Source organism: Astyanax mexicanus, chromosome 18 (assembly GCF_023375975.1).
Source record: "Astyanax mexicanus isolate ESR-SI-001 chromosome 18, AstMex3_surface, whole genome shotgun sequence".
NCBI lineage: Eukaryota > Metazoa > Chordata > Actinopteri > Characiformes > Acestrorhamphidae > Astyanax > Astyanax mexicanus.
Genome location: NC_064425.1, coordinates 17,039,678 through 17,055,185, shown reverse-complemented (window position 1 = coordinate 17,055,185; position 15,508 = coordinate 17,039,678). Strand labels below are relative to the sequence as shown.

Here is a 15,508-nt window from a genome sequence, read left to right as displayed (position 1 = left end):
CATCACTACCCTGCCTTCTGAGACAGTATGGGCAGCAAAACACCAGAACAGCTTGCTACTTCCTGACACAGTCTTATTAGCATAGTCTTGGTTGTGGTAGTTATAAGTACTTCCAATTAGATACTGCCTTATTGTGTTATGATAGAAGCAGCAGCGCCACCCTGTGCAGAATCCAGGTCAGTGCACAGATTTAACACCTTTTATAAATCAGAAGCATCCAGTCTTATAGTCTGTCTCAACAGTGTGTCAGAATTTCTTTAAAAAAAGAGTTCGGTTTATTCTGTAAGTACTGGAAATAAGGGTCAGTATAGTTCATAATGAAACAGGCTAGTTTTGTAATATCTTATAGACAATTGTTTACAGTTTGCTATTTTTGTATTATCAGAACATTGTCCCTTTTGGCATTAATAATAAAAAGAAATCATATTTTCCAGTAGAGTCACGTTTTATTGTCACTCATTGTCATTCATTTGTTCTGTTTCAAAGATACTGTGAGGATTTAGGCAAAAAGTCAATTTTAGATTATCTTAGAACATTTTAGGAAGGTGAAGATAATGAAACTTTTATTTTATCTCTTATTTTGAAATGCGTACAGGCGGCGGAAGTGGCGTCATCAGATGAACATCTTGGGCGCTCCCAGACTCTAAACTCGGGCGGATAAAGAGCACAGCTAGGCTAGTCTCGCTAAAGGCGATGTTTACGGTCAGTGGGATGGTTTCGGTGGGACAGGGTTAGCAGATCGCAGCGGCTGTGTTGTTTTTTTATCTCTATAGATTACGATTTAGGCAGAAATGGCGAAGTACGAGGTGTTTCAGAGCGAGACCGCGCTAATCATGAGTCTGCTGACCGAGGCGGCCCACGCTGAGATCTGCGCGCTGTTCGGCTGTCAGGCGGATTGGCCCGGGGAGCGCGGAGATCCGCGGAGCGCGGGGGAGACTGAGGCTGATCTCCGGACTGTGAGTTTAATTTATAGGGTTTGTTATATCGTTACATTATATTACAAGACCCGAGCATCGCGCGCTGCGGGCCTTACGGGCCCTGTATCTTTGATTCGATCGCTTAGCTTAGTTAGCCTAGCCAGTTAGCTATAGCTGTCTGTTGGAGAGCTGCGCGCTACTCTGTGGTGTTTATTTAAACGCGACAGGCCACGCCCCCTTAAAGCCGCAGCACCAATCAGGCCAGTGTACCGTTTATTTTTTTTACCGTTTCGAGCTAAATTGAAAATAGAAAACTGGCTGTAAAATGTAAATATTTCATTTCCATTCAGTTTAGTGAAGAAGAAATTAATTTTCATCCAACGACAGTTTTATTTTCTGACTGTTCTGCCCCTCACGGTCAGAAATACAAATTTCTTCTGCACTATAACGTTACTATACGTAAAAATAGGAGCTTTTACATTCAATTTTCTATTTTTGCTTAAGCGGTCAGAAAATCGAGCTGATAAATGTTACACTGACTAAAAAAATCCTGATTTTTATACACTTCAAAATTAGGCCAGAGAGGCTGGACTGCCTTTTATTAAAACTTCTGACATTTATTTCAAACAACTAAATGTCGATTTTTCGTTTGGTTTATTAGATACATCGTTAAATGTTAAGAATGTAAAAATAATAAATAAATAAAACTTTATTTAACATTTGCCTAATAGTCATCAGGTAGTGTTGAAAATCTGACATTGAATAGTATGCATACCGCTCATTTATTTTTCGCTGATGGAGCAAGTTGCATTTTGTTCACTGAGCTTCTGAGAGTGACTCATTTTTTCAGTAATGTTTGTAGAAGCAGTCTGCATGCCTAAGTGATTGGTTTTATACAGCTGTTGCCCTGGAAGTAATTGAAACCTGAATTCAAAGATGTGTATGGAAACAAATACTTTGCCAAGAAAGTGTAAATCATTAGCACATTTTGGCTCAAATGTGACAGACAACTTACAACTTTCTCTCACTGATAACTAGACACATGACTGTCTGACCAACACTGAATCTATGTACAGACTGTAAGCATAAATATTTTTTATAATGTAATAACATTCCAATAAACATGTTTATAAAAAGAGTAATGATTCATTATTGGTGGTTATCCCTTCAGAATTCCAACAGTGCTCTAATGGTGCTAACTAATATTTGTAGAGTCCTATCTTGGTGAGGTAGGAGTTATAAAAAAAAAACTGTGACTAACAAATGAATGTCTGTGATTCAGTACCTAATTTCCTTACTTTTCAGGTACAACTCCGTGCTGTACTGGAGCTTCAAGCAAAGGAAGCAGTACGAAAAATATGCAGACTGTTTAAGTTCTGCAGTGTGGTGAAAGTGTCAAAAGCAGCAAATCCTGACAGTGCTTTTGAGGCACTGCCAATCGCAGGGCGTCTGATGTTTCAGCAACCAAGGCTGGCAGCTGGTCCCTCTGAGAATGCTCAAACAGGAGAGTCTGGTAAGACTGTTCTCTGTAAGGCAGATAACACCAAAATATCTGCACTTCTTTACACAAAAATATGCATATCAGACATTGTCTTAAGTGTTATTAAATAATCTATACCTGGACTGCTCTCATCACAAAGAAAGCTACATCTTGAAGAACACTAATGTTCTGCTCAGTTTGTAATTTCAGTAATATGAAGTTATTAGGTAGTAGTTATAATATATTAGTTAAAATAGAAGCTCTTTAGACAATCATCTTGCATCTAAATTTACAAAAGCAAGAAATTGGTGCACAGTTTGGGCATTATAAAAGGGTCAAATGTTCAAGTACACACATGTAGATCATTAATTCAGTGATCCTGAAAGTTCCAATATATCCCTCTTAACTTTTTTTTTTAGTGACCATGATTGACTATAGCTGCTAGCTTCTCTGTGCCCACATAAAAGGGTTTGACAGCACTCATTGAATTGACCACCGTGCAGCACAACTGAAATTCTGAAAAGCTCATTGCAGATCTAAAAATATATGTCCATGATGAGTGTACATAACATGTATGTATTATATGTTATAGTAAGATACATTGCTGTATATAAAATATATTACTATGAATAGCTATATGAACAAACAGTTCAACCTTGTCATTCATAAAGCTGTATTTATACTATATTTTGATATTTTGAGTGTTTCTACTAATAGTAAGGTTTTAGTTTTAACATACAGTACTTGATACCTTCAGTTATTTTCTGACATGGCCCCATCATTCTTTTTTTTTTATTGTTTTTTAGGAGTATCTGCTACGGTATCAGGGAATGTACAGAAAAAGCAGGTTCTTTCTGCATTACCAGAGAAAGCTCCTTCAAAGCTGGCAGCCATACAAGTTGATCAGGTATTGACAAACCAGTATTTATTACAATTGTTTAGATGAGGCTTTTCCAAAGAGCATTTGATCCTTATTGCATGTTGTTTGTTCTTGGTTGTGTTTTATTTAGAGCTTTGCCGCAGAGGATGATGACGGCGCTGGTTTTTTGGAAGATGATGTGGAAAATCAGACAGTTGAAGGTATGGATCTGTTTCTTTCTGGGTATTTCTATAGTTATTTAAATGAGAACTTTTACCTATTTTCTGCTTCATTTAAATACCTCATTGTTTCTCTGTCCTGGTCCTGGAGGCACCTTGCCCTGCACATTTTAGTGCTTTCCCTACACACCCCTGCAACTCTGAAAGGATTAACGAGGGATCAGTTAAGGATCAGTTAGGTAGGAGTGTCTAATAGAATGAGCAGCGAGTTTAAAGACCGTGCTTAAAAACCAAGTGTCCACTGCTGTATCTGACCCACTCTTACCAGCACAGCACACAATAACACTCCACCACCATGCCAGTATCACTGCAGTGATGAGAATGACCCACCACCTAAATAATAGCTGTGATCTGTAACTTAAGAACTATAGGGCTATAATGATATATATATATATATATTTTTTTTATAGTAATTTTTCCCCATACAGTTTTTTTATTCTAGATGTTCTGTCAGACTGGACACTCATCAAAACATTACACTGGTGTATTTGTATGACTGTTCATGTGTCCAACCGTTTTGATTTGACTATTAAGTGACAGCAGTGATGTGAAAATGGTTTCCAGACATGAGATTTAATTCTGTTTTTTCTTTCATTTTTACAGGTGCATCCACAGCTGCAAATGCTGTAAATGATCAAACTCAATCAGCTGAGCAAACTAACACCCAAGAAGAAATGTCTACAGACAAGCAGACATATGAATGCGAGAAATGTGGAAAGACGTTTGTAAAGTGGCACAATCTTGTGCAGCACAAGCGAAGACATGCAGAACCAGCCCCTTACTCCTGTGAGAAATGTGGAAAGAAGTACACATTTCAGAAAGCTCTAGAAAGTCACCAGTTGACAGGTTGTGAAAAGAAAAAGGAGCTGCGTCCCTGCCAAACATGCGGCAAGAGCTTCGTTGACCTGGAGAGTCATGAACGCATCCATTTGCAAGTGAAGCCATTCCTTTGCGGCGTATGTGGAAGAGGCTTCACTCTAGAGTACGTCCTGAAGGCACACCAGCGGCTCCATACAGGCGAGAAGCCGTACCAGTGCGAATTATGTGGCAAGCGCTTCACTCAGTCGAGCACGCTTTTAATCCACAAGGGGACACATACGGATGAAAAGCCATGGAGTTGCGAGCTCTGTGACAAGACCTTTAAACGGCGGGCCAATTTGAGGAAGCACCAGGTAGTTCACTCTGGAGAGAAGCCCCATACATGCGATACCTGCGGGCAAAAGTTTAGACACAGGGAGAATCTGAAAAGGCACATGCGTAATCACCTGGGCATAAGGCCGTACAAGTGCAAGACGTGCGGCAAGCGCTACAGTCAGAAGAGCTCGTTGAAGGAGCACATGCCAGTGCACGGAGCGTCCAAGCCTTTCATGTGTGAGAAATGTGGCAAGACTTTTGTGTACAACTACACACTCAGAAATCACATGCGAACACACGAGGGTTCTGTCGAAGAGTCTGGAGCTGAGAAGAACCCCCAGCGCTGCGATGTCTGCGGCAAGTGCTACAGCACCACTTATACTCTGAAAATGCACCAGAGGATTCATTCTGAAAGTGATCCTCTCACCTGTAAGGTATGCGGCAAGACCTTCAGCAGCACAGCAGGCCTTTACACACACGAGCAGCAGCACTCTGGGCTGAATGCGTCCGAATGTGTAATATGCAAAAAGACATTTGTCAACAAAGCCTATCTGAAAGTGCATATGCTCCTGCACAATAATGAGAAACCCTACAAATGTTCCATTTGTCCAAAGGCCTTCAACCTGGCCAACGGACTGAAGATGCACATGCTCATTCACACCGGGGAGAAACCACACAAGTGCGACATATGTGGAATGTCCTTCCGCACCGCTGGAAACTTACGCAGACACAAGCGCGTTCACACCGGAGAGAAGCCGTTCAGCTGTGAAATCTGCGGTAAAAGCTTCAGCCAGCCTAATAATGTGAGGGCCCACATGCAGATTCACACTGGAGTCAAACCGTACAGCTGTCAGAAGTGTGGGAAGAAGTATGCTTATCTTAGGAATTACAACGATCACAAATGTATGTGATGCAGTGCCTAGCCTAAGCCATTTAATATGGTCTTGCTGTTTAATGGGCTTTGAATGGTTTTTTTTAATTGGCTTTCTTTCTAGTGTTACGATTTAAACACTTGAAATATGACAGACCTTGTAGTTATTTGACAAATGTTATTTAGCCACAGCAGACTGTTCAAAACCGTGTACAGAATCAGGATGAATAAATTTTCTCATATAAAAAAAAAGAATGAATGTTTTTGAAGTGTTTTTAATCCCTACATACAGTGCTCCATATATTGTTACATTTGCCTGAGACACATTAATATCCATTAACCCAAAGACAGATTCAAGTTGTAATTATTACACCATAAGATTGTAGAAAAATACTACAAAGTTACAGGAAAAGGCCTAGTTCTGTAACTATTTAACATGTAATAACATTCCAACATGAACCATAAACATTATCTCTTTTATATTGGCATGTAAAAAATCTTTGTCAACTGCGCATTAGAAAGATTTAATAAAGTGAAGACTCAAAAGACCTCACTTACCTGCAACACAGCTTTTTAAAAAGGATTGACTATTTTAAATTATATATTTTTTCTGCTTAAAAGAAATGAGAAATCATGAGGGTATGGTTGTGTAGTACCAGTCAATATGTTTAAGTGTGATACATTGTAGCGTAATCTTTTTGTAAACTAGTGAAATAAGAAAAGTCAGCCTTTCCAAAATGACACACCTTTAACTTTTTAATAGAGGTCAAATGTTGATGGTGCCGATTCATAATCTGTCCTTTATTATTCTTAGTGCTGATAATAAAGTCAAAAATAATTTAATAATATAGAAATCAGTATATATTTAAATGTATTTGTGCTTGACTATTCACTTTGTGCAAGATGGCAAGGTTATAAAAGTTACATCAATTATATTTAATTTCTGTGTATATAAATGTTATAAACAAGTTCTGATTTGCTTAGATGAGAGTTTGAGAAAATCATAATTCACTTTCTTCTAATTAATTATTTTTATTGCTGTATTTATACTAATATAGTCCAAAATTGTGCAATGAGGGCACGTCTATGTGGATCATGTGACCGACCGGGTAGATTAAATTATTATTATTTTATTCTTTTTATTTTATTTTACACACACACACACATATATATATATATATATATATATATATATATATATATATATATATATATATATATATATATATATATATATATATATATATTTTTTTTTTTTTGTGTGTGTGTGTGTGTGTGTACACACACACACACTTATACACGATTAAAAAACACGAAAGTGCCATTCCAGAAAAACGAGTATTTTAATCTTTGATTTAAAAACATCAGGGCTTTTCTAACGTTTTCATTCAGTTACTTCTGTTTAAGAGCGGCATATAGGCAGGACTAACTACAGTAGCACATAAATGTTTTTAAACTGTTAATATAGTATTTTGTAAAATACTTATACACATTCAGCTTCACCGCTGTTCAGAAGCTTAAATCGCGCTACGTTTAACCGGTAGCACCGCAGTTTCCGCCTTCTTTTGACAGATCTGTTAAGGTGATTGGCTGCAGTAAAAAATAATGGACAGCTTGGTCTGTCTGAGGATTGGCTTAATAAAAAGTGATTGACAACGAAAGTGTAGTATCTGATTGGCTGCAGTCGAAAATGATTGACACATGCTCCGCCTTTAAGCCACGCCCACTGGGGCTCCGGTCTGCAGCATTACCCTTCTCCTTTGGTTCGCTCCCTAAACTGCAGTGTGAAAACAGAAGTAAGCGGACCAAATATATACAATGTAGCAAACACATGAACCTTGGTTCGGACCACGGTCCGTACTTTCAGATGTGAAAGCACCCTTAAAAACCTCTCCCGGTGCAGTACGTAATCCAGGGACTTTTCGCGTACTCAAACTCGCCTATTGTGCTTTCGGACACACTACCCAATCTCGCATACTGTTTAGTATTGAAGTACGCGATTTGGGACGCAGCCGTAGTGTTTGATTGCCCAGTACATAGCACACAGTTTGGTGATGATTCGAACGTCCCACAAGATGGAATCTTTTCACGAATCAATCGGTTTGAATCATTTGATTAAATCTCCGAAAGGCCCACTTTTGCCACCACTAGTTGTAGTGTGCTGTACTTGGCTGTACTGGTGTTGGGCGCAGTGCCGCTCCGCGCCAGTGGGCTGCAGCAGTGAGCAGCGTCGCCCTCCCGACAACACCGTCCCACACAGAGGCCATTGTACAGCCTGCCACTGTTTATATGATACGAACACAGTCTTCTCTTCATAAATACAGGCTGAAAAATACACACGATGTCTCTTCTGGAGTCTCGAGTGTTTTCTATCTTGGAGGATCTTGTTGAGGCCACGGTACACAGCATGGCCAGAGCTGAGGATGAATCACTGCTGGATCAGTTTAAAGAGAGTCACTCTCTGAACGAGCCAGCAGGAATAAAGGTGGGTAACCTGCCTGTATTTACCTGTATTAACCCTAATTCATACTGTAAAACAAAAAAAACTGTCTAAAGTTCCTTCCAGCACTTTAACCATCATTTTAACTCATGAAGTTCCTAACTGACATATACTGAACCTCTTAAAAGCACCACAGGTCTTTCATCTGATCTTATATACAGAATGCAGATGTGCTATGTTGGTGCTGCAGGTAAAACTGGTTTATTTAAAATTATTAAATGTCTCTATCTACACTGCTAGACCACAATGCAGGCTATACGAATAGAAAACAAACAAGATATATGTATTTATTGTAAGGAAATTATCATACACACCATACATATAAAACTATAACATTGAATCATATACTGAACCTCCTAAAACCATCACAGCACAGTGTATGAGTGTCAGGGTCTTCCATCTGATCTTATTTACAGAATTTAGGTGTGCTGGGTTAGTGCTGCAGATCAAACTGGTGTATTCGTCCAACCATTTGAACCATTCGTGTCTTCCAGCCGTTTGAAAATCTCAAATGCTTTAATTAAATGTTTTACATTCCATATAACTGGCTCTGAAAATGATTGCTATACTATAATGTTAAAATACGAGTTATGAAATTGTTGTTGGGTCATTTATGTCAACTTAAAAAAAAAACATTTTAAGAAGCATTTCTATAAGCATGTTTAACCCATAAGAACCCAGACTAATTTTCGAGTATTGATTCCAATTTCAAAAATGAATCAGATGAATTCAGTGAGCAGCTCTGTCTGGTTTGGGTTTTTTTTTTAACATTGTTCCATTGTTCCAGTGGGTGTCTCCTTTAATTCACATTACAGGATCCTGATTACACAATTTATAATTATCACATTTTAAATGATACATAAATATAATATTATATCAAAAGGTAAACTTATAATCAGCAATCCAAATAAATTGTTATTATGTAACCCTAGTTATTAGGTGCAGGGTGTTTGTCTTTTTATTCTGTATTAAATTACACTTGTTTTTGCATTTGCTATTTTCCTTCAGTTGTTTGTTTTTTGTTGGTTTGCTTAATGCTAAACAGTAGATTAGCAAACTCTTGTTATATTGCCAAGAAGTCAGCAAGGCACTAAAATTTGCACCAGTCCTGTTCATTGCAGTTTAATTTGAACTGTCTTACGTTTCAGGCTCAGCTGAACACTGTCCTTGAAATGCACATAAAGGAAGCGGTGGAGAAGGTCTGCAGGCTCTTTAGTGACAATTCAGCAGTTTTACATCTGCCTTTAACTGAGAATCAGACTACACAGAATAACCTCAAGAGGAAACCAAAGCGGCTGGCGAAGAGGCATAAATCTGTGACTAGTAGAATGAGAGGATGTAAGTAAATACCCAACAGCCATCAGATAGATAAACACTAGATTCATATCATCCTTCATTTCCACCGTCCTGTTCAGATGTGTTTTTGCTAAGTGCTGAACCACAGCACTACCTGCCTCATTGTTTTCTACTGGGCTCATACCCTCACTGATTCATCTCCACTGTCTGCTCACTCCCTGCAGCTCCTGAGGAAATCATAGCTGTTGCGTCTCAGAGTTGGAGAGAAGAAAATAGTGGAGATCTTGACCAACCTGAGTCTCTTGTTGCTTCCCTCTCAACAGAAGAGCAGGTTTGTTAAATCTTACAAATTTTAAATACCTGACTATTTGCAGAGTAAACCTTTGCTATGATTAGAGTTCCAAAATGTAAACATCCTCATTCCAGGTTCACCCTAAAGGTTTAGTTCAGTTTTCGCCATTGTACACTGACATGCCAAAAATCATTGGACTGTCCCTCAGTTGACAGCTTGGGAACACATGTATAAGTTGTAGGGTGTTACTTGTGAGCCAAACTGAACACTTGTCATTGTGCTTATGACAAGGCAACATAAATTTACAGCTTTTTAGTTTGAGCAAGACTTTAGAGTGATAGTGGTACTGTCACAAGAAATTACACTCACAGCGGAGAGCAAAAGTCATGGGACATGATGATACTAGTTCTTGACACATGACTTGTGGCATATTGGAGTAAGATTTTGCTTACTTCAGCTTGTTAGTGCTGTAATATTACAGTATATAATATTTAGTCAGTAATCAAATTTACTCTTTTCTTTCTTTGCAGTCAAACATGAATGGTAGTGTGATGCTCATTAAAGAAAAAGAAATTCCTGAACAGATCCAGGAGAATGCTATGGACGATGAAACATTGCAGACCAAGGATGAAGAACAAATGATAGAACTCATTAATCCAGGACTGGTTGATGTTTGTATTGTAACGGTAGGGACAGAAGTGAATGGAGTCACAGATTTACCCAACGTAAGAAAGGTAGGGTGCATAAAGAAACAGAGAGTCTGCTGTAAGATCTGCAAAAGAACCTTCAGCAAGCTGCTTCACCTCAAAGCTCACATGGCTCTCCATGCGGCTGTGAGCAGTCTACAGTGTAATAAGAGCTTCGTAAGGAAACGTGGATTAGATGCACATCAGACATTAAATGGTGGGGGGTCGTTGATTCATCAACAGCATGTAAGAAATTGTAAAAGGCCTAATAAAGCGAAAGGACACTCCAAAGGGAAAGCTTGCATAGAGTTTGGCAGTTCGTCTGGTTCTCTCCAAAAACGCTCAGGGAAAAAGTGGTACAGCTGTGAGACCTGTAAAAAAACTTTTGCCTGTCGTTCCAATCTCTACCGCCACCGGAGAATCCATACGGGAGAGAAGCCTTTTACCTGCCACACCTGCGGGAAAAGTTTCAACCAGCGGAACTCGCTGAAGTCTCACGAGCGAATTCACACAGGTGAGAAACCTTACGTCTGCAAATCTTGCGGAAAAGGCTTCAGGGAGGCCGGTGGTCTGAGGCTGCATGACGGCCGGTTTGCGGGGAAAGAGGGCTTTAGCTGTGTGGTGTGCGGCTTGTGCTCAGCTTGTGTGACCGCACTGAACTCACATCACAACACTCACATGGCAGAGTTGCCCGTCTTATGTAGAATCTGTGGAGAAAGCATTGTTTCCCTCAGCAGTTTAAAGGCTCACCAGAAGCAACACGGTGCTAGCGGATCTTACACATGTGGAGTCTGCGATAAGGTCTTCCGAAGTTCAGGAAATTTAAAAATTCACGAAAGGACTCACACCGGAGAGAAGCCCTACAGCTGTGACGTGTGCGGCAGGACATTCTCCCAGCAGTACAGCCTCAAGTCCCACCAGCTCACCCACACTGGAGAAAGGCCTTTCAGCTGTGACGTGTGCAGTAAAGGTTTTTCCTCTGCAGGGAACTTGCGCAGACATCAGCGCATACACACCGGGCAAAAACCTTACAGCTGTAAAGTCTGCGAGCTAAGTTTTAACCAGCATAACACTCTCAAAGCGCACATGTATGTGCACACAGGAGAGAAACAGTATACGTGTGACAAATGTGGGAGGAGTTTTGGTTATCAGAGAAGCCTAAAGAGTCATAACTGTGCATTTAATGAGTGAGTCTCTGTGGTATAGCATGTGGTATAGCAGTACAGGGTGAAAAAAAAATACAGGACACCCTGTATATTGGTAAGAATTTGGGGTTCACCAAAATGAACATTTTCATCTGAAATGAAAACTTAAAAAATACGTTTTTGTTAATTTTGCTACATGTTTCACCATTGCATATGTTAAATAATCGAATGCATTTTTTGTAAAGTGTGTTTAAACATTCTCAAAAATCTGAGAGTTACTGCAGTTATCTGATCATTTAAGTAGTTACATATACCATATTCCAAACGTATAAAATTATTATTTTTTCTTTATTTTAGCATGAGGGTGATACTGCTGAGTAATGGAACTTGTACCAAACATTAACAAAAAATAAAATGTTCACTCTTGCTTCAAATCTTGTTGAGTTTGTAAGTAAGTTGACATGCTTTCACTCTGTAATGATAGAATTTTCTGTCCAGTGTGTATACTAGTAATAAATGTTAAGGGAAAACAGATTTGACCCCTAAACAGCCTGGCTTAGATCAGCAGAGGTTCAGTTAGTTGGTGCTATAAGTCTTATAATAGGTGAATTGTTAAAGTGGTGCATTTGGGTGCTATGAATGTGTCTCGAGTGACTGTAGCATAAAGACACCTGGGCATGGATTCAATAACAGTCATTAAGGTGTTTGAAATCACTGGATTTCAGTTAAATCCATCATTAAGAAATATAAGGAATAAAACTAATTTAATTTAATGATTGCTTTAATCTGTCTGTGTTTGTTGGGACACTAAAATTAAAAACCTTAATTAATAAAACCGAATAGAACCAAAAATAGTTTGTTTTTGCATTGGCAGTAAAGGATGGACAATGACAGTGTTGCAAAAATAACATTTTATTCGAAGCAAAAATAGACTGTGTTCATCAATACAATTCATACTCCTGTTTTCTAAATACTACAAGAAAAATCACACGTCTAAGAATATATGCACTAACATTTTCTGTAATTCATGCACTATGTGACATCTGCCTGGCACATCAAACACTCTCACTCATCAATTTAAAACGAAATAAAAACATAGGTGCTGTATTATGTGTAAAGGCCTATTCTGAAGAAGAGAAGCAATGCGCTACAGCACTGAGCAAACACACATCACGGCTACAGCAGAGCAACCTCACAACACATAAGCATTCAAGATAGAGATTATAATAATTGTTAGAATTTGCATTTGTGGCGTACATATAAAGAAACAGGCAACGCTGCCACAGCGCAGAGGTGACAAGAAAGACTTCTTGAGGTCTCGATTAGCAAGGCATCCAGAGGTGGCCGAGCATTTTGGGTTATCCTTCACCAAATGGATATTCTTACTGATCCATCTTCTCACATACATGCCAGACACATTGAAACAGTCCCACGGGTTTTCACTGAGATATATGGCTCTCAGGGATGTCAAAGCCTCAAAAGTCCCGTTACTAAGTGATCGCAGTCTGTTGGATTTGAGGTGTAGTTGTTCCAGGTTCTTCAGGCTGTGGAATTGTTTGTTGGCTAGATGGTGGAGGTGGTTATTCTCCAGATCAAGCTGTTTCAATGAGGGCAGTTTGGAGAACACATTCAGGGGCAGATGGGATAGATAGTTGTTCTGCAGGAAGAGTTTCTGAAGGTTTCCCTGAGAGCTGAATATGCTGTGTGGTAATGCCTTGAGTTTATTGAAACTCAGGTGTATTTCTCTCAGTGTGGTGAGGTGTTTAAAATCCTCAGAGGACAAGGTGTTCAAATTATTGTTTGACAAGTCAAGTGTTCTCAAGTTCGGAAGTGTGAAAAATTCAACTGGGAGGCTTTCTATTCGGTTTCGGTTCAGTGACAGTTCCCGTAGGTCATCAAGACCAGCCAGGAGTTCTTTGTGGAGATCGGAAAGGTGATTATCATTGAGTCTAAGAGCTCTAAGCATCTTAAGGCTTTTGAAGGACAGTTTTGGTATATTGTGGATATGATTATTCGTCAGTTGCAGCTCTTTGAGGTGCCGTGTTGTTTGGAAAAGGTACTTGGGAATTCTGGAAAGAGCATTGTTATTTAAGTAAAGGCTATGCAGATGTTTAAGATTTTTAAATAAAGATGCATTGAGCTGTAAGATGTTGTTGTTGTCCAATTGTAAATCCCTAAGTTCTGTAAGCGGATTAAATGTTTCTGGGAAGATAACAGAAATATTATTGCTATCTAGCTGCAACACTTTTAATTGGGTTAAATTGTTGAACAGGCGTTCAGGAATTGTGTCCAGTTCATTGTTGTACAAATTAAGGTTCTTAAGTTTACCTAGGTCCTGAAAGACACATGAGGGTAGATCTTGCAACTGGTTGAAACTTAAGTCTAGTTCAGCAAGCATGAAGAGACCCCTCAAAGAATCTTCATCTAGGATTTCAAGGGGATTGTTGCTCAAGTCCAGTTTCTTCAGGCCAGCTAGCCCAGAGAATGCATTTTCAGGAACAGAGCTGATAGCGTTTTTCTGCAAGAAAAGGCGGTTGAGGCGGGGTATCTCCTTAAAGGCTTCCGTGGGTACAGCTGTGAGCATGTTTTTACTGAGATCAAGGTGAGCTAGTTTCCGTGTACCCTTGAAAAGGCCACTAGAAATGTTTGTCAGTTGGTTATTGCTAAGATCGATGTGAACTAGCCTTCTCAGTGTTCTAAATGTTGATGAATTCAGCTCTGAGATTAGATTACTGTCCATATGTAGATGCTTAAGCTTTGAAAGTGGATGAAATAGATCTGGTGGGATGATATGAATCTTGTTTTTGTCAAGCTGCAGTTCTTGCAACAAGGTTAAATTGTTGAACAGGCCTTGAGGGAGGGATGTCAAGGCAATGTCGAATAGACAGAGGTGCTTTAGTTTGCCTACGTCTTGAAACACTGATGGTGGTAAAACCTGCAATTTACTGGAGCTCAAATCTAAATCATGAAGCTTACGAAGACCTCGTAAGGCGGCCGCATGTATAACTTTAAGAGGGTTGTTGTTCAGATTCAACATTTGTAATGAAGACAGGCTGTAGAAAGCATTTTCCGGAACACGGGTGATCCCATTTTGATGTAGATAGAGGCTGGTGAGATTGGGGGTATCTTTGAGGGTGCCAGTGGGCACAGTGCTGAGCCTGTTTTTACTGAGATCCAGATGACGCAGGCCATGTAGGCCTAGGAAGGTCCCTTCCTCTACACTGCTCAAGTTGTTGTTGGACAGGACGAGTTTGTTTAGATATGTGCAGTTCTCAAAAACACCCTTTTCTATTATCTTTATATGATTCTTGTTCAGGTGGATCTCCTCAAGATCAGATCCTCCCTCAAATGCACCATATGAAAGGCTGAGTATCTCATTCAAGCTCAAAACGAGGATCTTAAGGTTGGTCAAACCTTGAAGGAACTTCTGAGGAAGAATCTTAATGTTGTTTTCACTGAGATCTAATAGGGTGAGATTAGTCAGTTCCTGAAATTGTCTAGTTTTCAAACTGCTAATTCCATTTCCTCTTAAAAACAGTTCTGTAAGGCTACTCATATTTGGTAAGGTGGTGGTACCAGTGAGCCATTCACTGAGCCGGTTGTTGGTGAGATCAAGGACCAGAAGTTCCTCCAGACCTTCTCTGGGTAGAGCTCGGATCAAGTTGTGGGTCACATAGAGGTTCTTTGTGCCTGGTGGAAGTTGAGGAAACTCCAAAAGGTTCTTGTTTGAGCAAGTGATGATGGTCGCGTTGTCCACACACTTGCATGACTTAATACAAGCTCCAGCTGCTGCTGTGAGGGTCATTACCACACTCAGAAGCCCAAGCATGGTTCCACACTTTGACCTAAGAAGGAATAAATAAGTCACAACTGGGCATCTCTGTAGATGTTATTATAAAATTATGGATGTTCTATGCAATATTTTTTTTAGTACTGCAATATGGTAAAATGTTCAGTACTTAAAAGCTTCTTTGGGCTCTATGTTACACCCTGCACAAGGCGCATTGTGATGCTTATTGCTATCTTACAGCCCACCAGTCTTTTATTTTTATTATTGCTATCTTGGCAAAAGAAAACACAGGTAAGCCA

General features: G+C 39.5%; 3 protein-coding genes across 4 annotated transcripts; 2 read left to right on the top strand and 1 right to left on the bottom strand.

Moving 5' to 3' along the window:
- The first annotated feature begins 618 nt into the window (after positions 1-618).
- LOC103030966 (zinc finger protein 883) lies at positions 619-5,751 on the top strand. 2 transcript variants are annotated; one of them, XM_015604961.3, is made up of 5 exons: positions 619-956; positions 2,223-2,430; positions 3,204-3,304; positions 3,408-3,477; positions 4,099-5,751. In XM_015604961.3, exons 1-5 carry the CDS (start codon positions 792-794, stop codon positions 5,538-5,540), a joined length of 1,986 nt encoding a protein of 661 aa, XP_015460447.2. In that variant the 5' UTR covers positions 619-791; the 3' UTR covers positions 5,541-5,751. The 2 variants fall into 2 exon arrangements, with proteins under 2 accessions (XP_015460447.2, XP_022524573.1); XM_022668852.2 differs by lacking the exon at positions 619-956 and adding an exon at positions 3,587-3,674 and having other exon boundaries at positions 2,267-2,430.
- A 1,950-nt stretch (positions 5,752-7,701) lies between these two features.
- Positions 7,702-11,853, top strand: si:dkey-182i3.10 (zinc finger protein ZFP2). Its single transcript, XM_015604962.3, has 4 exons — positions 7,702-7,985; positions 9,149-9,338; positions 9,521-9,627; positions 10,119-11,853. The coding sequence occupies exons 1-4, from the start codon at positions 7,842-7,844 to the stop codon at positions 11,463-11,465; spliced, it is 1,788 nt and encodes a 595-aa protein (XP_015460448.3). The 5' UTR covers positions 7,702-7,841; the 3' UTR covers positions 11,466-11,853.
- A 504-nt stretch (positions 11,854-12,357) lies between these two features.
- si:dkey-182i3.11 (insulin-like growth factor-binding protein complex acid labile subunit) lies at positions 12,358-15,083 on the bottom strand. Its single transcript, XM_022668975.2, has one exon. The coding sequence runs from the start codon at positions 14,973-14,975 to the stop codon at positions 12,612-12,614; it is 2,364 nt and encodes a 787-aa protein (XP_022524696.2). The 5' UTR covers positions 14,976-15,083; the 3' UTR covers positions 12,358-12,611.
- Between the last annotated feature and the right edge of the window lie 425 nt (positions 15,084-15,508).

What these genes read in the sequence shown, in the direction of transcription:
- LOC103030966 (XM_015604961.3), top strand. Translation starts at nt 792, where the DNA reads ATGGCGAAGTACGAGGTGTTTCAGAGCGAGACCGCGCTAATCATGAGT. An exon ending in TGCTCAAACAGGAGAGTCTG is followed by an intron (nt 2,431 to 3,203) that starts GTAAGACTGTTC and finishes ATTGTTTTTTAG; the next exon opens with GAGTATCTGCTACGGTATCA. An exon ending in CAGCCATACAAGTTGATCAG is followed by an intron (nt 3,305 to 3,407) that starts GTATTGACAAAC and finishes TGTTTTATTTAG; the next exon opens with AGCTTTGCCGCAGAGGATGA.
- si:dkey-182i3.11 (XM_022668975.2), bottom strand. Translation starts at nt 14,975, where the DNA reads ATGAGTAGCCTTACAGAACTGTTTTTAAGAGGAAATGGAATTAGCAGT.
- si:dkey-182i3.10 (XM_015604962.3), top strand. Translation starts at nt 7,842, where the DNA reads ATGTCTCTTCTGGAGTCTCGAGTGTTTTCTATCTTGGAGGATCTTGTT. An exon ending in ACGAGCCAGCAGGAATAAAG is followed by an intron (nt 7,986 to 9,148) that starts GTGGGTAACCTG and finishes CTTACGTTTCAG; the next exon opens with GCTCAGCTGAACACTGTCCT. An exon ending in CCCTCTCAACAGAAGAGCAG is followed by an intron (nt 9,628 to 10,118) that starts GTTTGTTAAATC and finishes CTTTCTTTGCAG; the next exon opens with TCAAACATGAATGGTAGTGT.